Source organism: Salvelinus alpinus, chromosome 21, assembly GCF_045679555.1.
Source record: "Salvelinus alpinus chromosome 21, SLU_Salpinus.1, whole genome shotgun sequence".
NCBI lineage: Eukaryota > Metazoa > Chordata > Actinopteri > Salmoniformes > Salmonidae > Salvelinus > Salvelinus alpinus.
Window position 1 is genome coordinate 14,748,135 of NC_092106.1, and position 22,574 is coordinate 14,770,708.

The 22,574-nt window shown below is 47.6% G+C and overlaps 1 protein-coding gene across 15 annotated transcripts in view; it reads right to left on the reverse strand.

The window, feature by feature from the left end:
- Positions 1–3,867: 3,867 nt before the first annotated feature.
- The window catches only part of LOC139548568 (histone-lysine N-methyltransferase MECOM-like), a 185,187-nt gene continuing 166,480 nt past the window's right edge, over positions 3,868–22,574 (reverse strand). For 7 of the 15 annotated variants that reach the window (XM_071358314.1, XM_071358311.1, XM_071358309.1 and 4 more), the window contains 10 exons: positions 20,744–22,166; positions 20,453–20,543; positions 19,462–19,488; positions 15,692–15,858; positions 14,747–14,824; positions 12,487–12,656; positions 10,665–10,809; positions 6,731–6,967; positions 6,294–6,468; positions 3,868–6,079 (listed from right to left, as the gene is read on the reverse strand). In XM_071358314.1, the coding sequence (XP_071214415.1) occupies positions 5,945–6,079; positions 6,294–6,468; positions 6,731–6,967; positions 10,665–10,809; positions 12,487–12,656; positions 14,747–14,824; positions 15,692–15,858; positions 19,462–19,488; positions 20,453–20,543; positions 20,744–22,166 (2,648 nt within the window). In that variant the 3' untranslated portion in view covers positions 3,868–5,944. The remainder of the gene's footprint in view (positions 6,080–6,293; positions 6,469–6,730; positions 6,968–10,664; positions 10,810–12,486; positions 12,657–14,746; positions 14,825–15,691; positions 15,859–19,461; positions 19,489–20,452; positions 20,544–20,743; positions 22,167–22,574) is intronic. The other 8 variants (XM_071358317.1, XM_071358315.1, XM_071358308.1 and 5 more) reach the window with 3 other exon arrangements.

Genomic DNA, 22,574 nt, shown 5'->3' on the forward strand with positions numbered 1-22,574 from the left:
ATATTCAAGTTCAATCCATGAAATATTGGAAGGTGGAAAAAAGTGTACAAAAGTCCTATTAATATACCCTAATTCTCACTATTCATGGAACTGTGTGACAAAGGTCCAGTCGTCATGAACCATCGCCAGGCTCCAGGTTTAACCTGCTACTTGTGGTCTGAGTTCCATAATGATTCATAGAGGCTACATGTCCCAACATTAGCCTAATATGATCCAGTAATGTTAGTGACCCTCAGGAACAACTACACAGACGTGACAGAGGAAAGAAAGGTCAACGGAATGGAATGATGCAAAATGTAGACTACAAATTGAAGAAAAGTAACACCTAAGTGACAGTTATAAATGTATGTGGGTATTACTGACTGTGGCTCCCGATAGTGACTAATATTTAACATGGTACAAATTGTAAAATAAAACCCGGGCATAGGCTATAATTAAAGCATTCTGAAGCGCAAGTTCATCTCTACAGAAGCCTATAGCTTGGGTGTTCAAATGTCATCCACGCAAATTATTAAGAGCACAATAAAAATTCAGAATAACGGCACATCTATTTATAGCCCGCTTCCCTGTGGAAAAGTGGCCGCAATACATGTCATGTTGATACATCTTACATCTCCACCCTGAAGGAGTAGGGGGTGAATAGCATGCTATTCTCATGCTTAAGTTCAAGGTCAGAATAAGCATAGAAAGAAAAGTGCGTAAAAAAGGAATAACATTCCATTAACGTGTTTTTAACTCGGGTCGGAATCGGGGCTCTAGGAATGGATCTTACCTAGAAACCCAGTTTGGTGCACTTGTTCTATGTCCACCACTGGATGGCGCTGAGCATGGTGCAAAAAACAAGACTTTATACTAATAAACTTGACTCTCCCTACCTGCCCAAGAGACCACTGTGAGTGGGATAGGGATGTGTAAAGGGGATATCTGAATACAATTTTTCTGAATAATAGGCTCTGTCCCAAATGACACTCTAATTCCTATATAGTGCACTACTTTTGACAAGGGCTCTGGTGCCATTTGGGACGCACACAGACTGGTTGTCTTAGTTTTTTCTCCGGTTTTCAATAACTCCAAGAGGATTTCAACAACAAACTCAAAGTGGTTCTGTTAACACGCCTGCCCTGATTAAGACTTGTCATATTAAAATCATGTGCATGGCGGTTCCCTTGGCCTGTTCCCCTAGCTGGCCCCCACTGGGCCCCCATCAATAACACTAATGACCCATAGCCCCTTGGGAGAAAAACAAGTAGTGTAATGAAACCACCAGCAGTCTTAAGGAGCTCAGCAGCTCTCTGTTCCAGAGAGGAGAGGAGCTGCCTGGGTAGGCTGTCCTGTCTGTAGCCTGACCAGGCTGGGTGGCTGGCTTACCCCTTCACTACACAAGTACCCAGGGATGTAGGGAAACACTGGGGGTGTTACCACTATTAAACTATTGAAAAACCAGACAAAAACTCAGTGTGATGATTTGTTGGAGTTCCCCCTTTTTGGCTGTCGCTTGATGCCAACTGAAAGCCAGCAATCATGTTCCTTTCCATACCCCCACACCCCTCACCCTCCACCCCCCTTGTACTGTACACCCCCATGCCTTCCTCTTCAACAATGTTTCCCCCGGCATCTTAGTCAGCTGGAGTACCAAGTTAATCAGTATGAGAGCCAGCTGCGACGGCCCCTCGCCTCTCTCTCTCTCTCTGGGGCGTGATGTATGTTCCAGTGAACGGGTGGCAGTGTGCCACACAAGGGCCCACTGGGCGGGTGGCAGTGGCAGCAGAGAGAGGAGGGAGGGTGGCGAGGCCATAATGAGGCCTGATGGATTCTGAGCCTCTGCCAGCTTCCCCATTAGCTGATTGGCTCCCAGCCCTACTGAGGAGAGGACCGCTACAGTGCACTACTACGCCCACAGACACACATACACTTGACACACACACCCCACAGGGTCACCACAAACCCCGCCTTTCTGACACACACTGCAATTAAATAAACCAGATCACATTAACTAATCCACGCTGCTTTTCTGTGTTCCCCCAGCTTGGGTAAATGCACACACACACACACACACACACACACACACACACACACACACACACACACACACACACACACACACACACACACACACACACACACACACACACACACACACACACACACACACACACACAGTGTCCCTTTGAGCCTGCCAGCCCCACTCTCACACACAGAGGTCTTTATGTGGAGCTGTGGGATAATGGTGGTAATAACGGGTCTCAGCATGTGGATTAAATGTGAGCCGAGGCATGGGTGACACTGGCATGTGCTAATCCACAATGATCAAATTAGCAATGCTGAGGAGCCCAACAGGGTACACTGCCAAACCAGGACCCATGCCCCCTTCACCCCCTGCCCACACACTCTCAGTCACATTCATACACACACTACCCTACTTTCAATTAATAATTTTGAGTTATTTCAATAGGAAATGGCCCCTCTGGTCTATGGGTTCGACTTTGTTGATATAATTGCCTGGCTAGTGCTCTTTACAATGACAAGTATCCTAGTTTAGCGTTTGAGCATGAGATTGAAAATACTTAAAGAGACTCTCCTTAAGATTTGCTTACTTTTTAGCCAGTAGTTCTGAAAGTAGTGCTCAAGAGACAAAACGGGTCCCCAAAAATGTTGTACTACGTCATATCTGTGCAGATATGTGCAACACGTCATTGCTCTCATCTGTCTCTCTCTCTTGTGCATCTTGCTAGCTGTGACTCAAATGGCAAGGGGCTGAAGCTCAAGACAGTAATTCTACTTATAGATTATGGATGTATGAACTACACGTTGACACATCCAGTCGCTTCCGGAGCACGTCTTTAAATTGTTATTATTATAATCTCCAGCAGAGGGCGTAGTACAGGGTGTGTCGTTACCCCGTGGTCAGGCAGGTCAGTAATGGTCCATACATACATACTGTCCCCTCTGGTCCATACAGCTTATAGCCTCCTATTCTCCAGGCTATTATCACCTCCACTCCATTATGACCCTGCACCGTTCGCACAGGCTGACCTCATCAATGCTGGACGACCCACACTGACCTCATCAACGCTGCCTGACCCGTCGTGACCTAATCAAAGCTGGACACCCCGCGGAGGAGGACTGACGGAACGGCGGGGCTGATCGACGAGGCCCGCTTAAAAAATCATCCCATCCATTAGGCTTGGTGAGATCCACTGTAAATGTGTTGGAGAGTCAGGGCTTGGGATAGTCACTGTCAGACCCCCCCACAAAAACCTCCTCACCCCCCACACACCCCACTCATGGACTGGACAATGGAAGTGAGTGGGGCTTCTCAGCCACAATGTCCGCCCACATATGCGAGCCGTGACAGGGGGGGTGTGGGAGGGATGAGGAGGGGCAAGGGGGGTTCTGACAGGGACGCCTGCAGGATGGGAAGTCTTATTGAGCGTTTGAGCGATGAGCCAGGTCATCACATCTCCCCACCTCATCCATCATGGCCCACAACATGGCCCCAAATAAAAAGGACACATTCCTGCCTCCGCTTCCACTACACTACGCTTCTCCCTCAGCCTCTCTTTCTCTCTCTCTTTCTTTCTCTCCCTCGGTGTCTGGCCCAATCTCTCTTTCTTTCTCTCCCTCTGTGTCTGGCTCAGTCTCTCTTTCCCTCTGTCTATGTCGCTCTCTGTGCCATGGCCTGGGAAGAAAGGGGGGACCAGAGTTATCTCGCACTCGGAGGCCCTGGGAGAGCCAGGAGAAAGGGCCAGGTGTCTCTCTGACTCCCAGCTCTTATTTTAACACACTGTCTGGACAAGAGGGAGGGAGGGGGGAGGAAGGGGGCAGGGAGAGAGAGTCAGAGAGAGGAAGAAAAAGCCAGAGCACACATTTAATCCACATTGTAGTCCTTTATTTCTTAGTTGATCCTCCCACAGTATTGAATTGAATTGCATTACAGTTACATTGTAGAAAGCATTAAAACAAAGTACCTCCACTTGCTGATTACTTTTTAAAATGGATTATAAACAAAAACAACAACGACAAAAAACAAACAATCTGGTCCCTCAAAATGGGAGGATAAATGAATATAATCTGTTATTTATTATAGGTTTGGCACAAGGGATTAACATGGACTGAACGTCACACAAGCTTGCAGACCACCGTAGAAAACTGCCAGATACAGATCTATGAAGACCAATCATGCGATTATGAAGAAATTATACCTGGCATCTTTTTATTTGTTCATGTCTTTATAATGTTTGTTTTTTCCATTTACAATTGAATCAATAAATTGTCGTACAAAAAAACCCGAAGTAATATCTATTCATCATCAACCAGTTTCAATAGAAGAATAAAGAGTGAATGGTATGTTTAATACTATCCGGCACTCAAACGTCGTCTACAAATCCCATTGAGTTCTGGAGTAGGCCCCAGCGAGGAATCTACCCTTCGCTATGGGTAAGAGCAGTGCTATTCAGTAAACAAACTACAGTTTGCCAAGAAATAAATACAATTCTCAACATACAACAGCAATAACATCAACATCAACAACAATAAAAATGTAGAAAAAAACAACACAAGAAAACATGATTGTCTAAAAAATGAAAGACACACGAGGAAGGGGGTAGCTAACAACTAGCATTTAGGCTAATTAGTGGTATCGTTGGCCGACTACGATGAGTTTGGGGTTTCGGGAAGGAGGAGAGATGCCCTTTTTACTGTTTAACAACGATAATTCAGCACTTGCTACTTTTTCAGAGTAAAAAAAAAAGATTGTGGTTTCTTTTTTACTTCCACTAAAATGACAAACTACTTAGATCCTTTCACAGAGAGTGCAGCAGGGTGGGACGGAGTGCAGCTTCAGAGCCGCAGTTTGCAGACACTCGTGTACAGTTCTGTGATTGTGCAGACACACGCAGCTATGCAAACTCTTTCTTGGGTTGTAAAACCAGTCCGATTTTTCTCCGTTTTCAATTTTTCTTTTGTTCTTCGTTCATCAACAATCTTGTCGTAATACGTTTGTAGCACCATCTTTCTTGGAGAGGTGAAGTTTATTTGGACCCAAGTTGTTATTCAGCCCCACCCTTCCAAGTATCCTAGCATTTATATAAGTACATGTTGATGGAAAACACCTGTTTATATCCAGGGGTTAAAGGGAATCATTCTCGTAACATATTTCACTGATACTCCAATTCAGCTGAGAAGGTCTGAAGCTGTGGTGCTGGGAAGGCTAGGAGTGGCCAGGTATGCTAGGAGTGGCCAGGTATGCTAGGAGTGGCCATGTGGGGTTAGGTAGCTGTATTTTGGCATGGTAGGTCTAGGTAGGATTATGAGGTTCTAGGTGGAGCTAGGGATGCTTAGGTGTGGCCTGGTAAGATTAGGTAGGGCTATGTGGGGCTAAGTAGGGCTATGTGGGGCTAGGTAGGGCCTGTACTCTGTACACATATCAAACCGTGGTTGGACCGCGGTCACGAATGGGTTCTCTAAATACAACCGACTTCACACTGAGGAAGACTGTTCTCAGCTGAGTGGACACATGAAATGCTCTAGCAATGTAACATCTAACAAAACCATCTCCATCATCCCTCCTACCAGCTGCCGCTGCTGTGCAAAACGTAAGAACTCAACAGAATAAATACAGCTATTATTACTTACCATTGTTATTTTCATCACCATAGTCAATAATCACTATCATCATCGTTGTCGTTGATATTAAACATACTGACTCAATTTAAGGTCACAGAAGGGATGTTTGTTGGATCTCTTGGAGGGCTGGGCGGTTCTCTGTGGACGGTGACCCTGCACGTGTGTAAGGCATTCTGCTCAACAGTCAGATGGGCCGTGGTTCTGCTCAGCAGTCTGTGACGGGCCAAGGGCCAGGGGCCCCGCTGACGGACCCCAAGGCTTCTCAGTGCGATAGGTCGGGGTCGGGGGGGTTAGGGGTCAGGGGTCAGGGATCGCGGTATCATACATGGCTGAGGGACTGGATGGCACTGGACTCAGCAGCGGCCCGCGCCAGGCTGTGCCACATGGTGGCTGGTGTGTGGTTGGCTGGGTGGAGTGCGTCCTTGTCAGCCAGAGATAGTATCATGGCGTACGCCTGGGGAGAGGGAGAAGGACAGGTTTAACTCCAATACACACCTAAAGTATACATACACACTCACACAAATACACCGCACATGCACGAGCACACACACACGGTTGCGTCACAGTAGTGATTTGATTGCATACATTTTTATACTTTTTCATACATTATCATGTTACATGTCACACAAACAGGCACGCACACACACACACAACAAACACACACTTACCTGGGACTTGGATTTCCTGTACAGGGGCTGTTTGACGGCCTCAGGCAGGCTGGGGGAGCCGAAGGAGGTGCCGTCCCCGTCACTGAACTCACTGTCCTCCATCTTATGCATGTCAGAGAAGTGACGGATGTGATCCAGCGCAGAGTAGCTACTCTGATCCTCTTCCTCCTCATACCTGGAGAGGAGGGAGACAACCGAATCCCTGTCAACATTCAATTCAACTCAATTCAATTTCTCAACTAAACTTAAATCAATTAAATTGAACTAACTAAACTCAACTCAATTCCATTCAATGATCCCTTCAGGGGGTTTAAAGAATGGCAAAATACTGTCACAATGTCTCAGCTTGGTACATATGCGTATGTGTCCATATATTTTAGTCTACATAGTTGCGTGAGTGGATATTTATGGTGGAGGCTAATCCCCATAACTCTTACCTCCTTGGGGAGGTCTTGCAGTTAAGCTCCAAATCGCTAGGGCCGTCAAATTCTATTTCGTTGTGTAGGATGTCACCATCTAGGTTGCCGGGGAGAGCTTCGTCCCTAGGTTTCCCGTCAGCGTTGTTGCTCTGCTCCCCTTCCTCCTCCTCGGCGCCAAGCTCCTCCCCCTCCTCCAGGTCACATGACCCATGGCTGGCCACCAGGGGCTTCTCCTCGATAGGACCACCGTTCAATCTAGGAGCGGAGACCAGGAAATACATGAGTAAAACCTAGCACATCACTAGCACAGTACTGCAAAAACTTTACATACACGCTCATGCTTGGCCATGTTGTACTTGCTGAAGCCAATTATACTCTTCTATCATTGCCATGCACCATACACTTATGGATACAAGGCTAACACACTCATTCTTACATAAAACTTTATAATGAAATGTGGTCTTGTGGTCTTGTATATTTTGGCCAGTCAGTCCCTGTAAGAGTCCCTCCTTCCTGAGTGAACAATGGGAGTAGAGAGAGGATAGAGAGCGACTGGGTAGAGCAGCGTAGGGCGGAGCGGAGCGAGCCATGGCAGCTGAGCTGGGGCAGAGAGAGGCAGAGCCGGAATCCCGTTTGTCATCGCGTCTCGGGGGCCCCTCTGGGCACGGGCTCTATGAACGTCTCGCTGATCGCTGGAGCACTTAACAGCACCGCTCGGTCTCTCCCGTTGTTTATTTTCCTACTATCTCAGATTCATCTAATAGGCAAAATATTTAGCTGACAGGCCCATTTGGTGGGAGAGTTATGAGGGCCTTGCCAAGCGGCCCATTTCCCTGGTCCCCACGGAGAGAAAAGGCCCAGCTATCAAAACCTGACAGGGGTTTAATCTGTCCACTGTCTCTACAGCCTCAGGAAACCACCATTTGGTAAATCATCTGGAACCACATTAAGACTGATTCACTAATTACACTCCGGGATGTCTCTCGTCAGCTCCCAACTATGTCTTTTTCTAGAAGAGGCTAGCACACAAAGTCTGGCTGCGGACCCTAGTTATACACCCGCCAAAATCGCTCGTAGATTAGAGGACCGTGAAGAGTCCAGGAAATGATCTATTTGAAGGAGAAGAAAAGCTGAGTTTGCAATGAGTCGAGAAGAAAAGGAGTGGGAGAATAATTGCATATTTTAGCACAATGGGGAGAATCTGCTATCCATGTCTAGCGTTTATCAGACTGGGGCGATTTTAGCGGGAATTGGACAGAGTTGAAAAGCAACGCGCCTACTGGGTGGGACTGGGAGAGGGCCAGGGCTGCCAAGGTGGTAGTTGCCATGTCGTGTCGACATCGCAACGCACTGCATAGCGAGACCAGCAGCGCCGGCCGAGACCAGAGCCTCCGTGATTAAGAAAACAGATCCGCTAATTACGCTTTCAAACGTGGTAATTTGCTGGGGATAAAGTATCTATCATAAGTAGTCAGGAGCGCCGCACTTTGAAAGGAAACACGGGCCGACCCCCTGACCCCACCTTCTCCGACTTTCTTCCTGTAGGCGGACATGTTGGTTCCAGATGTGGGAGCAAGTCGCTCACGGGCTGCAGGTCCCCCCCCCCCCCCCCCCACACACACACACATCACTCTGACGCTCCAAAGCCTGCACCCACAACCCCTTTTTTACACAATCAAAAGAAAGTCAGAGATCTCTATCTCTACCTCCCTGATCAAACCCAAGGCACGTAAAAATAAGTCCGCCGACCTGTAGCCGACCGCTATCCTGAAGTTGATCATAGTTTTACAAGAATTAATTTGCATAATCATCAGACATAATTGTATGCAAGGCCGATACCGGTGCACATGCACGGCCGAAAGTCAACAGTTGTAAAAAGCTCCTGCACGTTTCCAAATGTTGTAATTATCCCAGATGTCGTCAGTGATGATTGCTTGTTGCCTCGAACCTCCCTGGGCGACATGTTCATTAATACACTCACGCTTGCACACACATGCACACACACACACGTACGCACACAGAAATGAATAAAGGCTGAAGTGCATCAGAATGCCGTAGCAGGCCAGCACAGAGAGGCCGTGTCCACCCATGTTTGTCTATAATCGTCTCCCTGTTAAGCCTCAAGCACTGAATATGTACTGCAGAAAAGCAGGCCTCTCGTTTGTGTGTGTGTGTGCATGTGTGTGTGTGCGTGTGCATGTGTGTGTGTGCGCATGTGTGTGTGTGCTACAGAGGATAAGATGAATGATGAATGCATGTACTGTTTGTCAAAGCATTTTTTTTTTTACACACACATACAGTGGGGAGAACAAGTATTTGATACACTGCCGATTTTGCAGGTTTTCCTACTTACAAAGCATGTAGAGGTCTGTAATTTTTATCATAGGTACACTTCAACTGTGAGAGGTGGAATCTAAAACAAAAATCCAGAAAATCACATTGTATGATTTTTAAGTAATTCATTTTCGTTTTATTGCATGACATAAGTATTTGATCACCTACCAACCAGTAAGAATTCCGGCTCTCACAGACCTGTTAGTTTTTCTTTAAGAAGCCCTCCTGTTCCCCACTCATTATCTGTATTAACTGCACCTGTGTGAACTCGTTACCTGTATAAAAGACACCTGTCCACACACTCAATCAAACAGACTCCAACCTCTCCACAATGGCCAAGACCAGAGAGCTGTGTAAGGACATCAGGGATAAAATTGTAGACCTGCACAAGGCTGGGATGGGCTACAGGACAATAGGCAAGCAGCTTGGTGAGAAGGCAACAACTGTTGGCGCAATTATTCGAAAATGGAAGAAGTTCAAGATGACGGTCAATCACCCTCGGTCTGGGGCTCCATGCAAGATGTCACCTCGTGGGGCATCAATGATCATGAGGAAGGTGAGGGATCAGCCCAGAACTACACGGCAGGACCTGGTCAATGACCTGAAGAGAGCTGGGACCACAGTCTCAAAGAAAACCATTAGTAACACACTACGCCGTCATGGATTAAAATCCTGCAGCGCACACAAGGTCCCCCTGCTCAAGCCAGCGCATGTCCAGGCCTGTCTGAAGTTTGCCAATGACCATCTGGATGATCCAGAGGAGGAATGGGAGAAGGTCATGTGGTCTGATGAGACAAAAATAGAGCTTTTTGGTCTAAACTCCACTCGCCGTGTTTGGAGGAAGAAGAAGGATGAGTACAACCCCAAGAACACCATCCCAACCGTGAAGCATGGAGGTGGAAACATCATTCTTTGGGGATGCTTTTCTGCAAATGGGACAGGACGACTGCACCGTATTGAGGGGAGGATGGATGGGGCCATGTATCGCGAGATCTTGGCCAACAACCTCCTTCCTTCAGTAAGAGCATTGAAGATGGGTCGTGGCTGGGTCTTCCAGCATGACAACAACCCAAAACACACAGCCAGGGCAACTAAGGAGTGGCTCTGTAAGAAGCATCTCAAGGTCCTGGAGTGGCCTAGCCAGTCTCCAGACCTGAACCCAATAGAAAATCTTTGAAGGGAGCTGAAAGTCCGTACTGCCCAGCGACAGCCCCGAAAGGATCTGGAGAAGGTCTGTATGGAGGAGTGGGCCAAAATCCCTGCTGCAGTGTGTGCAAACCTGGTCAAGAACTACAGGAAACGTATGATCTCTGTAATTGCAAACAAAGGTTTCTGTACCAAATATTAAGTTCTGCTTTTCTGATGTATCAAATACTTATGTCATGCAATAAAATGCAAATTAATTACTTAAAAATCATACAATGTGATTTTCTGGATTTTTGTTTTAGATTCCATCTCTCACAGTTGAAGTGTACCTATGATAAAAATGACAGACCTCTACATGCTTTGTAAGTAGGAAAACCTGCAAAATCGGCAGTGTATCAAATACTTGTTCTCCCCACTGTACATATAGTACATGTACATTCACACACACATCCAGACAAAACACATTACTTACCCTTCCTCAGAATGGTCAGGGGACGGCTGGTTCTGGCCTGTGTTGCCGATAAAGTTTCGTATTTCGTTGAAGTAGGAGTCCTCTTTGTCGTCCAGGATGGCGCTGCTGCTGTCCAGCTCTGACCGAGGGGAGGACGCAGCCGTGCCTACAGAAAGACAACATTATAATCAGTCACTTTTAATATTAATATTAAAAGAATACAATTAAGACCACAGTGACAGCCCCATTGGATTCTCCCTTTGGATGACAAGAAACTATTTGGAATCAGATACTTTGACGAGAAACCAATCCCCCACTGGCCTGCATGGGGCACCAGTGTACCAGTATGTACTGAATCTCCTGTTGGTGTTGGACCAAGGCCTGCAGGAATAGCACCCTTACACTGGCCTTATTACCCGGAAGTAAAGCTACTGTGGTGTTGGACCAAGGCCTGCAGGAATAGCACCCTTACACTGGCCTTATTACCCGGAAGTAAAGCTACTGTGGGGTTGGACCAAGGCCTGCAGGAATAGCACCCTTACACTGGCCTTATTACCTGGAAGTAAAGCTACTGTGGTGTTGGACCAAGGCCTGCAGGAATAGCACCCTTACACTGGCCTTATTACCTGGAAGTAAAGCTACTGCGGGGTTGAGGTCAATTGTTCCATTTCATTTCAGTTCAATTTAGAATTTGAATTTTTGTGTACTTCCGGAATTGATATGGCAGTCCCTAACCCTGTACTCCAGTCTGTTTTTACCTGGCAGTACTCATCCCCAATATAGTACCCGGTAGAGAGTATAGTAAGCATATATTTAAGCGAACCAATATTATATTGACACTAGGAGCTCAGACAGTGATGGGACCAAACGAATGAGTCTCTAGGTTTCCAGAGAATGCCATGCCAATATTTGCTTTAATAAGTGAATGTATCTGATCAACTAGACCAGCTCCCCAACCAGAACTTTACGATGGGCGTCTGGCCAGGTGTCTCCTGCTTGCCTCCACATTTCTGATACGATCCAGGGGGTTGCTGCGACGCATAGCGACCTATCACACTCAACCAGCGATGATTTGTACCGCCAAAAAAGCTGCCGAGTCGTCGAACATTCAGAGCGCAATGGTATGGTGTTGTCGCAGAGACGGACGGCAGATTCATTTAATCTCATTTCTTAGCTTCCCCAAATGCTTTCTTTAACCGTAAGTAAATTACATTAAACAGCTGGAGAATTTACGGAGGCAATTGAGGCTGAGTGAGTGAGTGCTCACACAGCATATAAATATATTTGAATCATCAGCAGTTTTGTTGGTCACCAGTTCATTTCAAGAAAGATAGACACACACACACTGTTGAATGCTCCCGCAGTTTTATTGCATAACGCTTGGACCCAAAAGAGTTTGTAAGGTTTGAAACATTCCACAATAAAACTGCGGTAGCATTAAAACGTGTGTCTGTCTTTCTTTCATGACATTATTTTTTGTATTTAGCTTTACAAACTGCACACCTCTGAGAACAAGCCATCTCGGCCAGCTAGCTAAATCAAAGGTGAGCGAGGGTGAGAGAGACATGGCACGCGCTCAGCCATCCACATAAAGAGCTAGGAACATTTTCACACTGGGAGAAATTTTACAACATGATGTCACAATCATAGCGACTGGGAACTATTTCACGCTGGGAAGATTTTTACATGACACCCTGCACCTGCAAGTTACTGGATGTAGGTACACTACGACTACACAGGTTCATTTCCTAGGTTTCTGTAAAGCACTTTGTAACCAACTACTTATGTAACAAGGGCTTTATAAATCCATTTGATTGATTGATTGATTGAGAGGCTCTCTCACCTGAGAGGTTACCGTTCTCGTGTTTCTTGAGGTGACGGTCCAGGTTGGTCTGCTGGCCGAAGCAGCGGTCACATAGGTGACACTTGAAGGGCTTCTCCTTGTTGTGGATGTTGCGGATGTGGCGCTGCAGGTTGGAGGAGATGCTGAACGAGCGGTCGCAGTACTTACACCTGAGGAGACAGATAGGTAGGGGTCACTCATAGAGGTCAAAGGTCAAAACAGATGGGACTCAAGTGGAAAAATACAAATACACTACACACATGCTGGAGTAGATACAGTAAAATAATACAAGCAAAGAAAGACATAGGCCTTAAAGGGATACTTCAGGGTTTTGACAATGAAGCCCTTCATCTACTTCCCAGTGTCAGATGAACTAGTAAGGGTAAGGGAAAAGGGGATACCTAGTAAGTTGTACAACTGAATGCATTCAACTGAAATGTGTCTTTAACCCAACCCCTCTGAATCAGAGAGGTGCGGGGGGGCTGCCTTAATCGACATCCACGTCATCGGCGCCCAGGGAACAGTGGGTTAACTGCCTTGCTCAGGGGCAGAATGACAGATTTTTACCTTGTCAGCTCGGGGATTCGATCCAGCAACCTTTCGGTTACTGGCCCAACGCTCCTACCTGCCAGATATCATTTCTATGTCTCTGTGTGCAGTTTGACGGAAGTTGCTAACTAGCGTTAGCACAATTGCTAACTAGTGTTAGCGCAATGACTGGAAGTCTATGGTAACTGCTAGCCATAGACTTTCTAGTCATTGCACTAACACTAGTTAGCATTGGCTCGTGAAACTACCTCTAACCTCCTCCATACTGGATGCAGAGACATACAGATGGTTTCCATGAGTTCATCTGACTCTGAAGTATGCCTTTAACAATCTCCACTATTCGAATGATACACACACACACACACACAAACACATACGTGCGTTCATGGACAGCCCACGCCATCCCCCATTCTCTCTCTCTCTGACATGATGGAGGAGCTCGTTCAAGGTGAAACCAGCTCTGTCTCTTATCTCCTGCCAGCACAATACAAATCACATTCTTCTCTCACAAAACAGGCATGCAACAAATCTGTTTGAGCCTAGCCCCATCCACATCTGTTTGAGCGTAGCCCCCCCCCCCTCCATGCAAAATTATACAAGATGATTACATCTTTACTTCTAGCTGGAATTAGCTCGGCCGATTGGCCGTCCCTCAGGAGCGCCCTGTTATCTTCCGCAGAGATCTTTAATGACGTGCCAGAGGGTAGAGGCTCAATCTATCAGGCTGCTGCAGAGGCCTGATGTCCTCCCCTGTGGTCAACTGGCCTCCCCTGGATTGAGTACTGTGTGTGTGTGTGTGTGTGTGTGTGTGTGTGTGTGTGTGTGTGTGTGTGTGTGTGTGTGTGTGTGTGTGTGTGTGTGTGTGTGTGTGTGTGTGTGTGTGTGTGTGTGTGTGTGTGTGTGTGCTCCGAGTCGCCCCCTCCGACATCACAGTCATTATTCCAGCTGCTACCCCTGGACATCTGCCCGTGCTCCTCATCACCCTCATTTTTCACCAAACTTCCTTCTTTACCCCCCCTCTCCCCTCTTCTTCCCTCTCCCTGCCACACCCTCCCCCCATCTTCAAGTTCAAACCCCCCTCCTGTCAACCAGACGTCGGCCACCATTTTTCATCAGGCAAATTATTTAGCAGAAGGATAATTGTTCCAGGCTTTTAATGGCGTAGGAAAACACACAAGAATGCTGCCCATAACTATGGACAGGAATTCTCTGGGAAAACATCCGTGTAGCAGCGGACTGGGTCTGATAGATGAACGATGGCTGTCTGGGAGGACTCGGTGTGTGCCTGATCATGTTCTCTGAGAAAGTGTGTGTATGTGTTTATGATTGTGTGCTTTTGTGTTTTTTTTATGGGTCTTTGTGTGTCTGTGTGAAAATGTGTGTAGTCTATCTGACAGACATTAACAGATGACTTATACTGTGATGAAAAAGCTGTCCTGTCTTTGTTGAGTATTGTCTGCGCTCGCGGGGTGAGACGAACTGACGTTAGAGGAGTGTTAGAGGGACATCATCCTTTCAGCACGGCATGATCACACTCCCTTTTCCCACATCCCTCATCCACGGCTGACCCTTCTTTAGGGCTGGATATGTTTAGCACATGATGTGTGTGTGTGTGTGTGTGTGTGTGTGTGTGTGTGTGTGTGTGTGTGTGTGTGTGTGTGTGTGTGTGTGTGTGTGTGTGTGTGTGTGTGTGTGTGTGAGAGAGACTTACCTGTACGGTTGCTCTCCTGTGTGTGTCCTTAGGTGGCGGGTCAGGTTGGCAGACCGTGGGAATAGTTTACCGCAGTATCTGTGGGGTAGAGAACACCTCATGTCACCATACATCTTAGATTCAAATTACCAGCAGAAAATGTATTCAAATGTATGCGACATATCTTAGAACATGCAGCATTAACAAAACAAAACTCACAATAGGAAAAACACCTTTTCACTACAAATCAAAATAGATTCAAAAGAATACCTGTTACTATGTCTCTATCAATGAACTGATAAAACCTGCTTGAGTGCAACATAATTTATACATTGTGTTATGGTTGCATAATTCCACTAACAACTAGCTATTTTAATATTAATGTCACTCCCACACTCAGCACTTGAAGCTAATGGAATGTGTGTGAGTAAGCTTATGTGTATAACGTAGCAGTGGGGAGGTGTACAGCAAACACACACAGCAAAGCGTTAGATCAAAGCACCGCCGGGGCCCCAAAGCCTCTCGTATTAATCTGCTAATCAGGGCCAACTCCCTGGGTAAACAGTGGGAGAAAGAGGGGGCCAAGCACGGCCCTCACTGAGTAACACAGCACACAGTGTCACCTCAAAGGGTTGACACTGGCCAGCCATGGAAATGAACAAGAAGTTTGTCTCAAGGACATGGAATGGAAATAGGCCATACACTCAAGGACATATTAACTTTTCAGGTTTAGGGTCTATTCCAATTCAATTCAATTTAATCAAATTCAATTCAATCCAACTCAATTCATGAATTTAGAAGTATAGAAATAGGAATTGAGCAAAACCATGGGACTTTCAATCAGAATGTCACGAGGCCAAAACCAGAGATGACGTATAGTGAAGACAAAAAAAAATATATACAGTTGGATAAAATCACCAAAACAACCTCTGGTACTATTTGCGCGTAGACGGTTTCCATGGTTACCTGCAGGTGTAGCGCTCCTTGCCCTTCCGCAGTAGCGTCTCGGGGAGGGCAGTGGGCGGAGCTCGGAAGTCAAACATGGAGGGGACGGAGCGCATCAGGTCACCTGACTCCGGGTTAAGCGAACCAAATGTCTCAAGCTTCTCCGCCATGTTCTCAATGGCCGACATCTGAGGAGAGACATGTCACATGAATGGTCAGGAAAAACCTTTATTGAACCTTCATTTAACCAAGTAAGTCAGTCAGTAACACACCTTATTTCAATTGATCTCCTGGCAGGTTTCAGCATAGCTTCAGGGGCAACTTCTGGAGTCTTCTGGGATATGGGGCTGTATTACTGACTCCCTTGGTTGCACATCATTCCCTAACCTAATGTGTGGGCCTTAACCCAACAACAACAAAAATCCCATCAACAAAGGCAAACAGCAGACAACAAATAATCTCTAGGAACACTACTTACCAGTTTTAAGGTTAAATGTGTCCCTCGCTATCAAATAAATGTCTGAACGCAACTTTTGTCCGAGCCGCACCACATTCCTGCTGTACAGACAGTGGTAGATTACATGGTAGGAAGTGTTGAGTGATGTCTAACTAGTCTAACTAGGCAGGATTGTGGTGCCGTTCGGACAAAAGCTGCGTTCAGACATTTATTTGATAGCGAGGGACACATTTAACCTTAAAACTGGTAAGTAGTGTTCCTAGAGATTATAGATATGCCTTTGTTGACAGGAAAAAAATGTTGGGTGGAGCCAGACACATTAGGTTAGGGTTATTGTCCATCAATAATACAGTCCAATGTCCCAAAAGATCCCCCTAGTTGCCCCTGAAGGTAGTGGCAGCAGTGTATATAAGCAGAACAGAGCAGAGGAGGCATGAGAGTTCTTCAGAGAGAAGCTCTGACTGGCATTGAGTTGAGAGACACCTTAAACCAAGGCTGTATTCAAACTAGGTCATATTGAAAATAGAAACCAATACTGTACTTTACACATCAGATCAGAGTATTATTGATTGTCTTTTCCAGGGCTGGTATTAGGGTATTGTATATGTGAATATTATGCAGCTTTATTCCACCACTACTGGTCAGTGGAAGTCAGGTCAGGTGGTGTATGAATGTAATCAACTCTGTTTTACACACACACACCCACACACACACCCACACACACACACACACACACACACACACACGCACGCACGCACGCACGCACGCACGCACGCACGCACGCACGCACGCACGCACGCACGCACGCACGCACGCACACAAACAAACAAACAGAAGGACTGTATACAATTTACTAATGAAGGCTAACATTTGCTTTCATCAAAAATGCTTAAAATCCTTGGAGAAACATCTACTTGTCAGATGGTGTGTGTGTGTGTGTGTGTGTGTGTGTGTGTGTGTGTGTGTGTGTGTGTGTGTGTGTGTGTGTGTGTGTGTGTGTGTGTGTGTGTGTGTGTGTGTGTGTGTGTGTGTGTGTGTGTGTGTGTGTGTGTATGTATGTGTGTGTGTGTGTGTGTGTGTGTGAGAGTGATAGAGAGAATATGTGTTTGTAAGGTGTGTGTGTGAGAGAAAGAAAAAGAGTGTGTTAATGTGTGTTTGTATGCTTGCTTGCTCTATGTGTGTGTGTGTGTGTGTGTGCTTGCATGCTATACTTGTGTTTGTGTGTGTGTGCAGGGGCAGAGGAGTGATTCATGTCCACTGCTGGGCTGTAAACCATTCGGTGCACAATGCAGGCAGACAGCACATTTGTCAATATGAAAGATGTTGACATTACTGATCAAGGGCCAGACACGGGTAATAATGATATCGCTGTGCTGAGAGGGGCGGGATGGAGGGATGGGGGAGGAGAAGAGGAAGGAGGGAAGGGGGGGGGCATCCCAGCAGGCCGCGGGGCCTGTCAGCCTATCTCGCGCAGGACAGCTTTTTTTTAAGGTGCCACAAATGTACATTATTTTGCGTGTATTGAATTTTTTGTGTGTTGCTTATTCTTATTTCAATAAGGCAACAAATCAGTGGTGATTGGGGTCCTCCAGGCAGCGCCACGGGTCCTGTTCACCGACTGACATTCCATCTCACTCTTCCAGCCCCCTGTCACTCTGAGACTTTACAGAGAGTGAGGGAGAGAAAGAGAGAAAGAGAGAAAGAGAGAGAGATTGAGAGAGAGAGAGAGTGAGAGATTGAGAGAGAGAGAGAGAGAGAAAGAGAGAGCGAGAGAGAGAGAGAGAGAGAAATTGAGAGAGAGAGAAATTGAGAGAAAGTGAGAGGGAGAATGAGAGAGCAAGAGACAGACAGAGACAGAAAGAAAAAGAGCAAAAAGAGAACCGAAATGGAGAAACTGATCGATGATGAACGACCACAGACGTTACAGGCCAGGGCTGATTAAGAGTGAAGGCTGGGTGTAAAGTTCCGACTGTGGGAGTATGTGGGGTGTCAGGTCCATTTGATTATGAATATGCCAATGCTCCGTGCCGTGAATCAAAGGCTCCCTCGTGAGGACGGGAACGGGAGGGGGAGGCGCGGGTGAAATGCTTCCATATTTCTTGTGAATATGCAATATGTATTTCATTGGGGCTCTTTATGGGCATGGGGGCTAAAGCTCAGTTTGTTTCCCTCCTTGCTCAATGAGAGGCCATAACTCGCCCGCGCATTAGGAGCCCTAAAGCTGTCCGCCGTATTGAGCCGGCGTGCAAGATAAGACACTTTAGTTTGAGAGCGAGAGGCTGAGGCTGAAACAGCTAGGCCCACCCTGGCTGTTCTTCTGTCTACTGAGGCAACCCTCCCTCTGGTACACACGGGTTCTCAGTCCTCTCTGGCTGTTCAGTTCACTTGTGTTCCTCCCTCTGTGAGAACTCTCTGTATTGTCTACTACCGGTGAGATGAGTCAGAATCAGAACAAACAGCTTTGAGATGTCATAGATTTGTAAATATTTTCAGTCAGGTTCACTAGAACTCATTTGATATAATACTGAGTGTGAGAGGTCTAATCGCGGGAACAAGGAGGATAAATGCCCACACATTTACTTAATTGTGATTCCCCCAAAATCCCCTTTAGATGTAACCTCCCCCCTTTCCTTCCTCCTTCTCCTCCTCCTCCTGCTCTGTCTGTGTGTCTGAACTTGCTTGTTGCTGTAGTGTCTCTGTGGGGCCAGCTGTTGATTAGTTATCTTCAGATGTCAGTGATGCTGAGAGCGCCTTAATTAGCGAGATGCATTCTCAATTGTTGATCTTATCTGGAAACAGATGTCGGAGGGAGGAACTCCCCCCTCCCTCCCTGGGTCCCTAAGAGACTGTTACCCTCGCGCTGATACAGAGCAGTCCCCCCTGTCTTACCCACTCTGTGCCCATTCCAACAGCCCTGCATCACTCTCCAAATAAGCAAATATATATACAACCCTCAGTGCTGTTAGCAGTACAGGGTGGAACCCAGCTAGAAATCCCAGGCCTATCATGTGGACAAATAAGAGATTGTAAATTAATCTAAATGGGAATTTTCAGACATTTACAAGATTATTTTACTAAAATTAGTGAAAAAGCATATAGCTTGCAAGCTGAGAAAAGCATGTTGTTTTTAAAAACGGGTCTGAAATCCAGTGATAAGCAGTGATGGCTTATAAATGGCTGATGCCTGGTCAGTAGTTGCTGGTGATTGGCCAGAGCCATGCGTAGTCTGAGTGACATGGAGGGTGTTATGATGAGGACCCATACACACATGGGGGGGTCTGGGGGTTTAGGGGAGGAAGAAGCACAGAGACATGTAGGTGTAGATGAAACTTACCCAGGATCTCTGAACTGGCATACGAAACTGAGGGGCGGGACAGAAGGAAAAGAGCAGTCAGAACCAGGAAGTGGACCACGGATCAACAGCTTTTTATTGGACGCATATGGGCATTGGGTGGGGGGGGGGGGGGTGATGATGTCACAAGGGGTCAGGTGACTTGGTAACAAAACCCGAAAATGTCCAACTGTAAAAAACATTTTTTTTAAAAGAGACCCCGTGGCCAGAGTGTTTCTGGGACTGATTTGTGTGTCCAGACATCATAAAGTAATAAAGATGGCCTAAACACTGTTACTGTTTCTACTGATAGGACACCTCATTAAGCCACGTGCCACGGCCATGTGGTGTTACAGAGCTAGAGACTGGTTCACAGTGTGGAAAGGGGACATAAATCAGACGACTCAAACAGCCAGTAAAAACCAGGCCTGAAACGGCCAGTAAAAACCAGGCCTGAAACGGCCAGTAAAAACCAGGCCTGAAACGGCCAGTTAAAAACGCCAGGCCCTGAGAAAATGTTTTCACTTTCCTATGGGCCAATTTTCACTGCTGGGAAGAGCGAAAGCATGAATGTCAACGCACGTCAATGCATACACACACACACACTGAGTCATGCTACACACGATAGAGAAATCACAGGCAGCGCAGAGTCCGGGGGCAAAATTCGGATACTTTAAAAGGGTATCATTTTTTATATTGTAGTCAAAGACACATATGTGAGAACTTTTCAGTTTATGCCCTTTTCAGTCTTCCACATTCTCCCACATCTGGTTCAGATAGCTGAGAACAGGACAGACCAGACCCAAATATGCTTTAGCATGGATCAGACTGAACACTGCCTCTGGTTCCCATCAGAACCAGACCACCTCAGACCACCCCCAGACCAACCCCAGATCGCCTCACCCTGCCTGGGCCTCAGAAGCAAAGAGGGCCCCTGGTCTGGCAGTCCCTGTGAAGCAACAGCAACACTGAGATAGAACAGGACAGGACCTACCTGTGGATGGAAGAGGAAGCCGGGGGCGGGCCGCATGTACTTGTCTTTCAGAGCCTCAAACGGATCGGTCATCTTCCTCTTCTCAACCCTGCTAATATTACAACTCTATCAGTTCTTAGACACCGACACTCTCAAAGACATTCACATCCAACAATATAGGAAAAGGTACTTATAGGAAGGTAAAGACACATATTGCTAACACAGAATGTAAAAACACACAACAGGTCTAAATGAGACTGATAGTGTTTTATACTTATACTGGTGAGGTTCAGTTCCAGAGATTCACAGTACCTGTAGATGGGGTCCATGAACAAGGGGGTGGGCCTGGCGTGCTGCAGAGAGGTGTCGGTTTTAGGTAGCTCCATCCCTGCCTTGTCTTCTCCAAACACGTGGATCTTCTTTGATTCCTCCCCCCGGGGGGCGTGGCTACTGCTGCGGTTCCTGGTGCCGCCCATGCTCAGATCCAGCGGCTGGTCCTGATTGGTGGAACGTGAGGAGGCCTCCGGTTTGGATTTGGAGACGGGGGCGAAGGGGGCGAGGACCTTCTCCTCCTGCTTGCGCTTTGTGGTAAGGTCAAAGGGCGACTCAGAGGTCCTGCTCTGGCGCTTCTTGGAGGGTTCGTCAGGTGGGGACTGGGGCTCCCCCTTTAGGCCTGGAGGTCTGAGCTCTCTCTCTGGGAAGGGGTAGACGGGTGGGGAGAAGGTTGGAAAGAAGGGCAGGGGGAACATGGAGGGGTAGGGCAGGGCGCCTACCTTCTTGTCCTGCAGGCCCGCCAGCCCCGTGGAGCCAAAGTACCTCTCAGCGATGGAGGCGATGGCCTTGATGGAGTCATTGACCGCCCCTGAGACAGCCGTGTGCTCGTCCAGCGAGGGCGGGAACAAGGCGGGGCTACCTTGGAACTCCTTAGTGTGGTTACTGATCAGGGTGGTGGGGCTCTGGGGGCCTCTGCCCGCCTTCCTTTTGGGCCCTTTCCCGTTCTCCCGGGGTGCCCTCTCCCGCTGGCCTTCGCTTTCCATGTCGCTCTCCAGCTCCGAGCCTGACGTGGTATCCAGGTCGCTCCCACTGGGAGTGCTTACGTCATCCAGATCGCTGCTCTCCGATTGGCTGCTCATCTTGCCGCCGCTGTGCCTCTGCTTGGAGGAGGAGCCATGGGACTGTCGCTGCTCTGTCCCCTGTGGCTGCTCGCTACCGGGCAATGCCTCCTTGCGGAGGGTCTTGAGCAGTTCTCTGGCCTCCAGGGCTCCGGGGCTAGGCGACAGGAGGGGGCTCTTGATGTGCTCCATACCGGGACCTAGGGGCCGTCTGACTGGGGAGGTGGCCGGGATGAGAGGGGGTCGGTGGTACAGTCCAGAGGAGAACAGACCCGGGAAGCTGAAGGGGAAGCCAGGGGCGGTCGGAAATGTCAGGCCGCTGTGGTGCCGGTTCCCAAAGTAGTCTGCCAGGTTGGCGCTGCTGTGCCCCATCCCGCCCATAGCGGCCTTGTCCATGGCACCAGGGACACCGGGGAGGGACATGCCTTGGGCATGAGCGAACAACCCCCCTGCCGTGAAATGGTTTTTGCCCTCACAGAAGCGCCGGTGCTTGTTGAGGGAGGAGGTGGTGCTGAACATCTGGCCACAGTCTTTACACTTGATCTGGGTACGGCAGTCGGCGTGCATGCGCTTGTGGCGGCACAGGTTGGAGAACTGCGTGTAAGACTTGTGGCACACCTCGCCTGCAGGGAGAGGGAGACAGACACGGGGCACTCAGAGGCATGTCCAACATCACAAACACACATCTCTGAGAGTACATCTCTGACCATAAGAGCCAAGAGTTTTCCCTATGATCCAGTTGTCAGGAAGACCTCCAGGCTTTAGTCGTGACACTACACATGCATTTCAGAAAGGGGGACTACAGTACATGAGAGACCAGCTGGGTGTAAGATGTCCTAGTCTGAGAATGTTATTTCAGTGAGGTGAAGGGGGAATGAGATGAGACATCAGATCCTGGCATTGTCATGGGGCTTTGTTCCTCTGGGCTGAGACCGAGTCAGTGGAACCCATCACCTGCACATCAAACACAGTGCACCTCCAGGAATTGTACTCCAAGGAGACCGTAAACAAACACACACACAGGTACACAC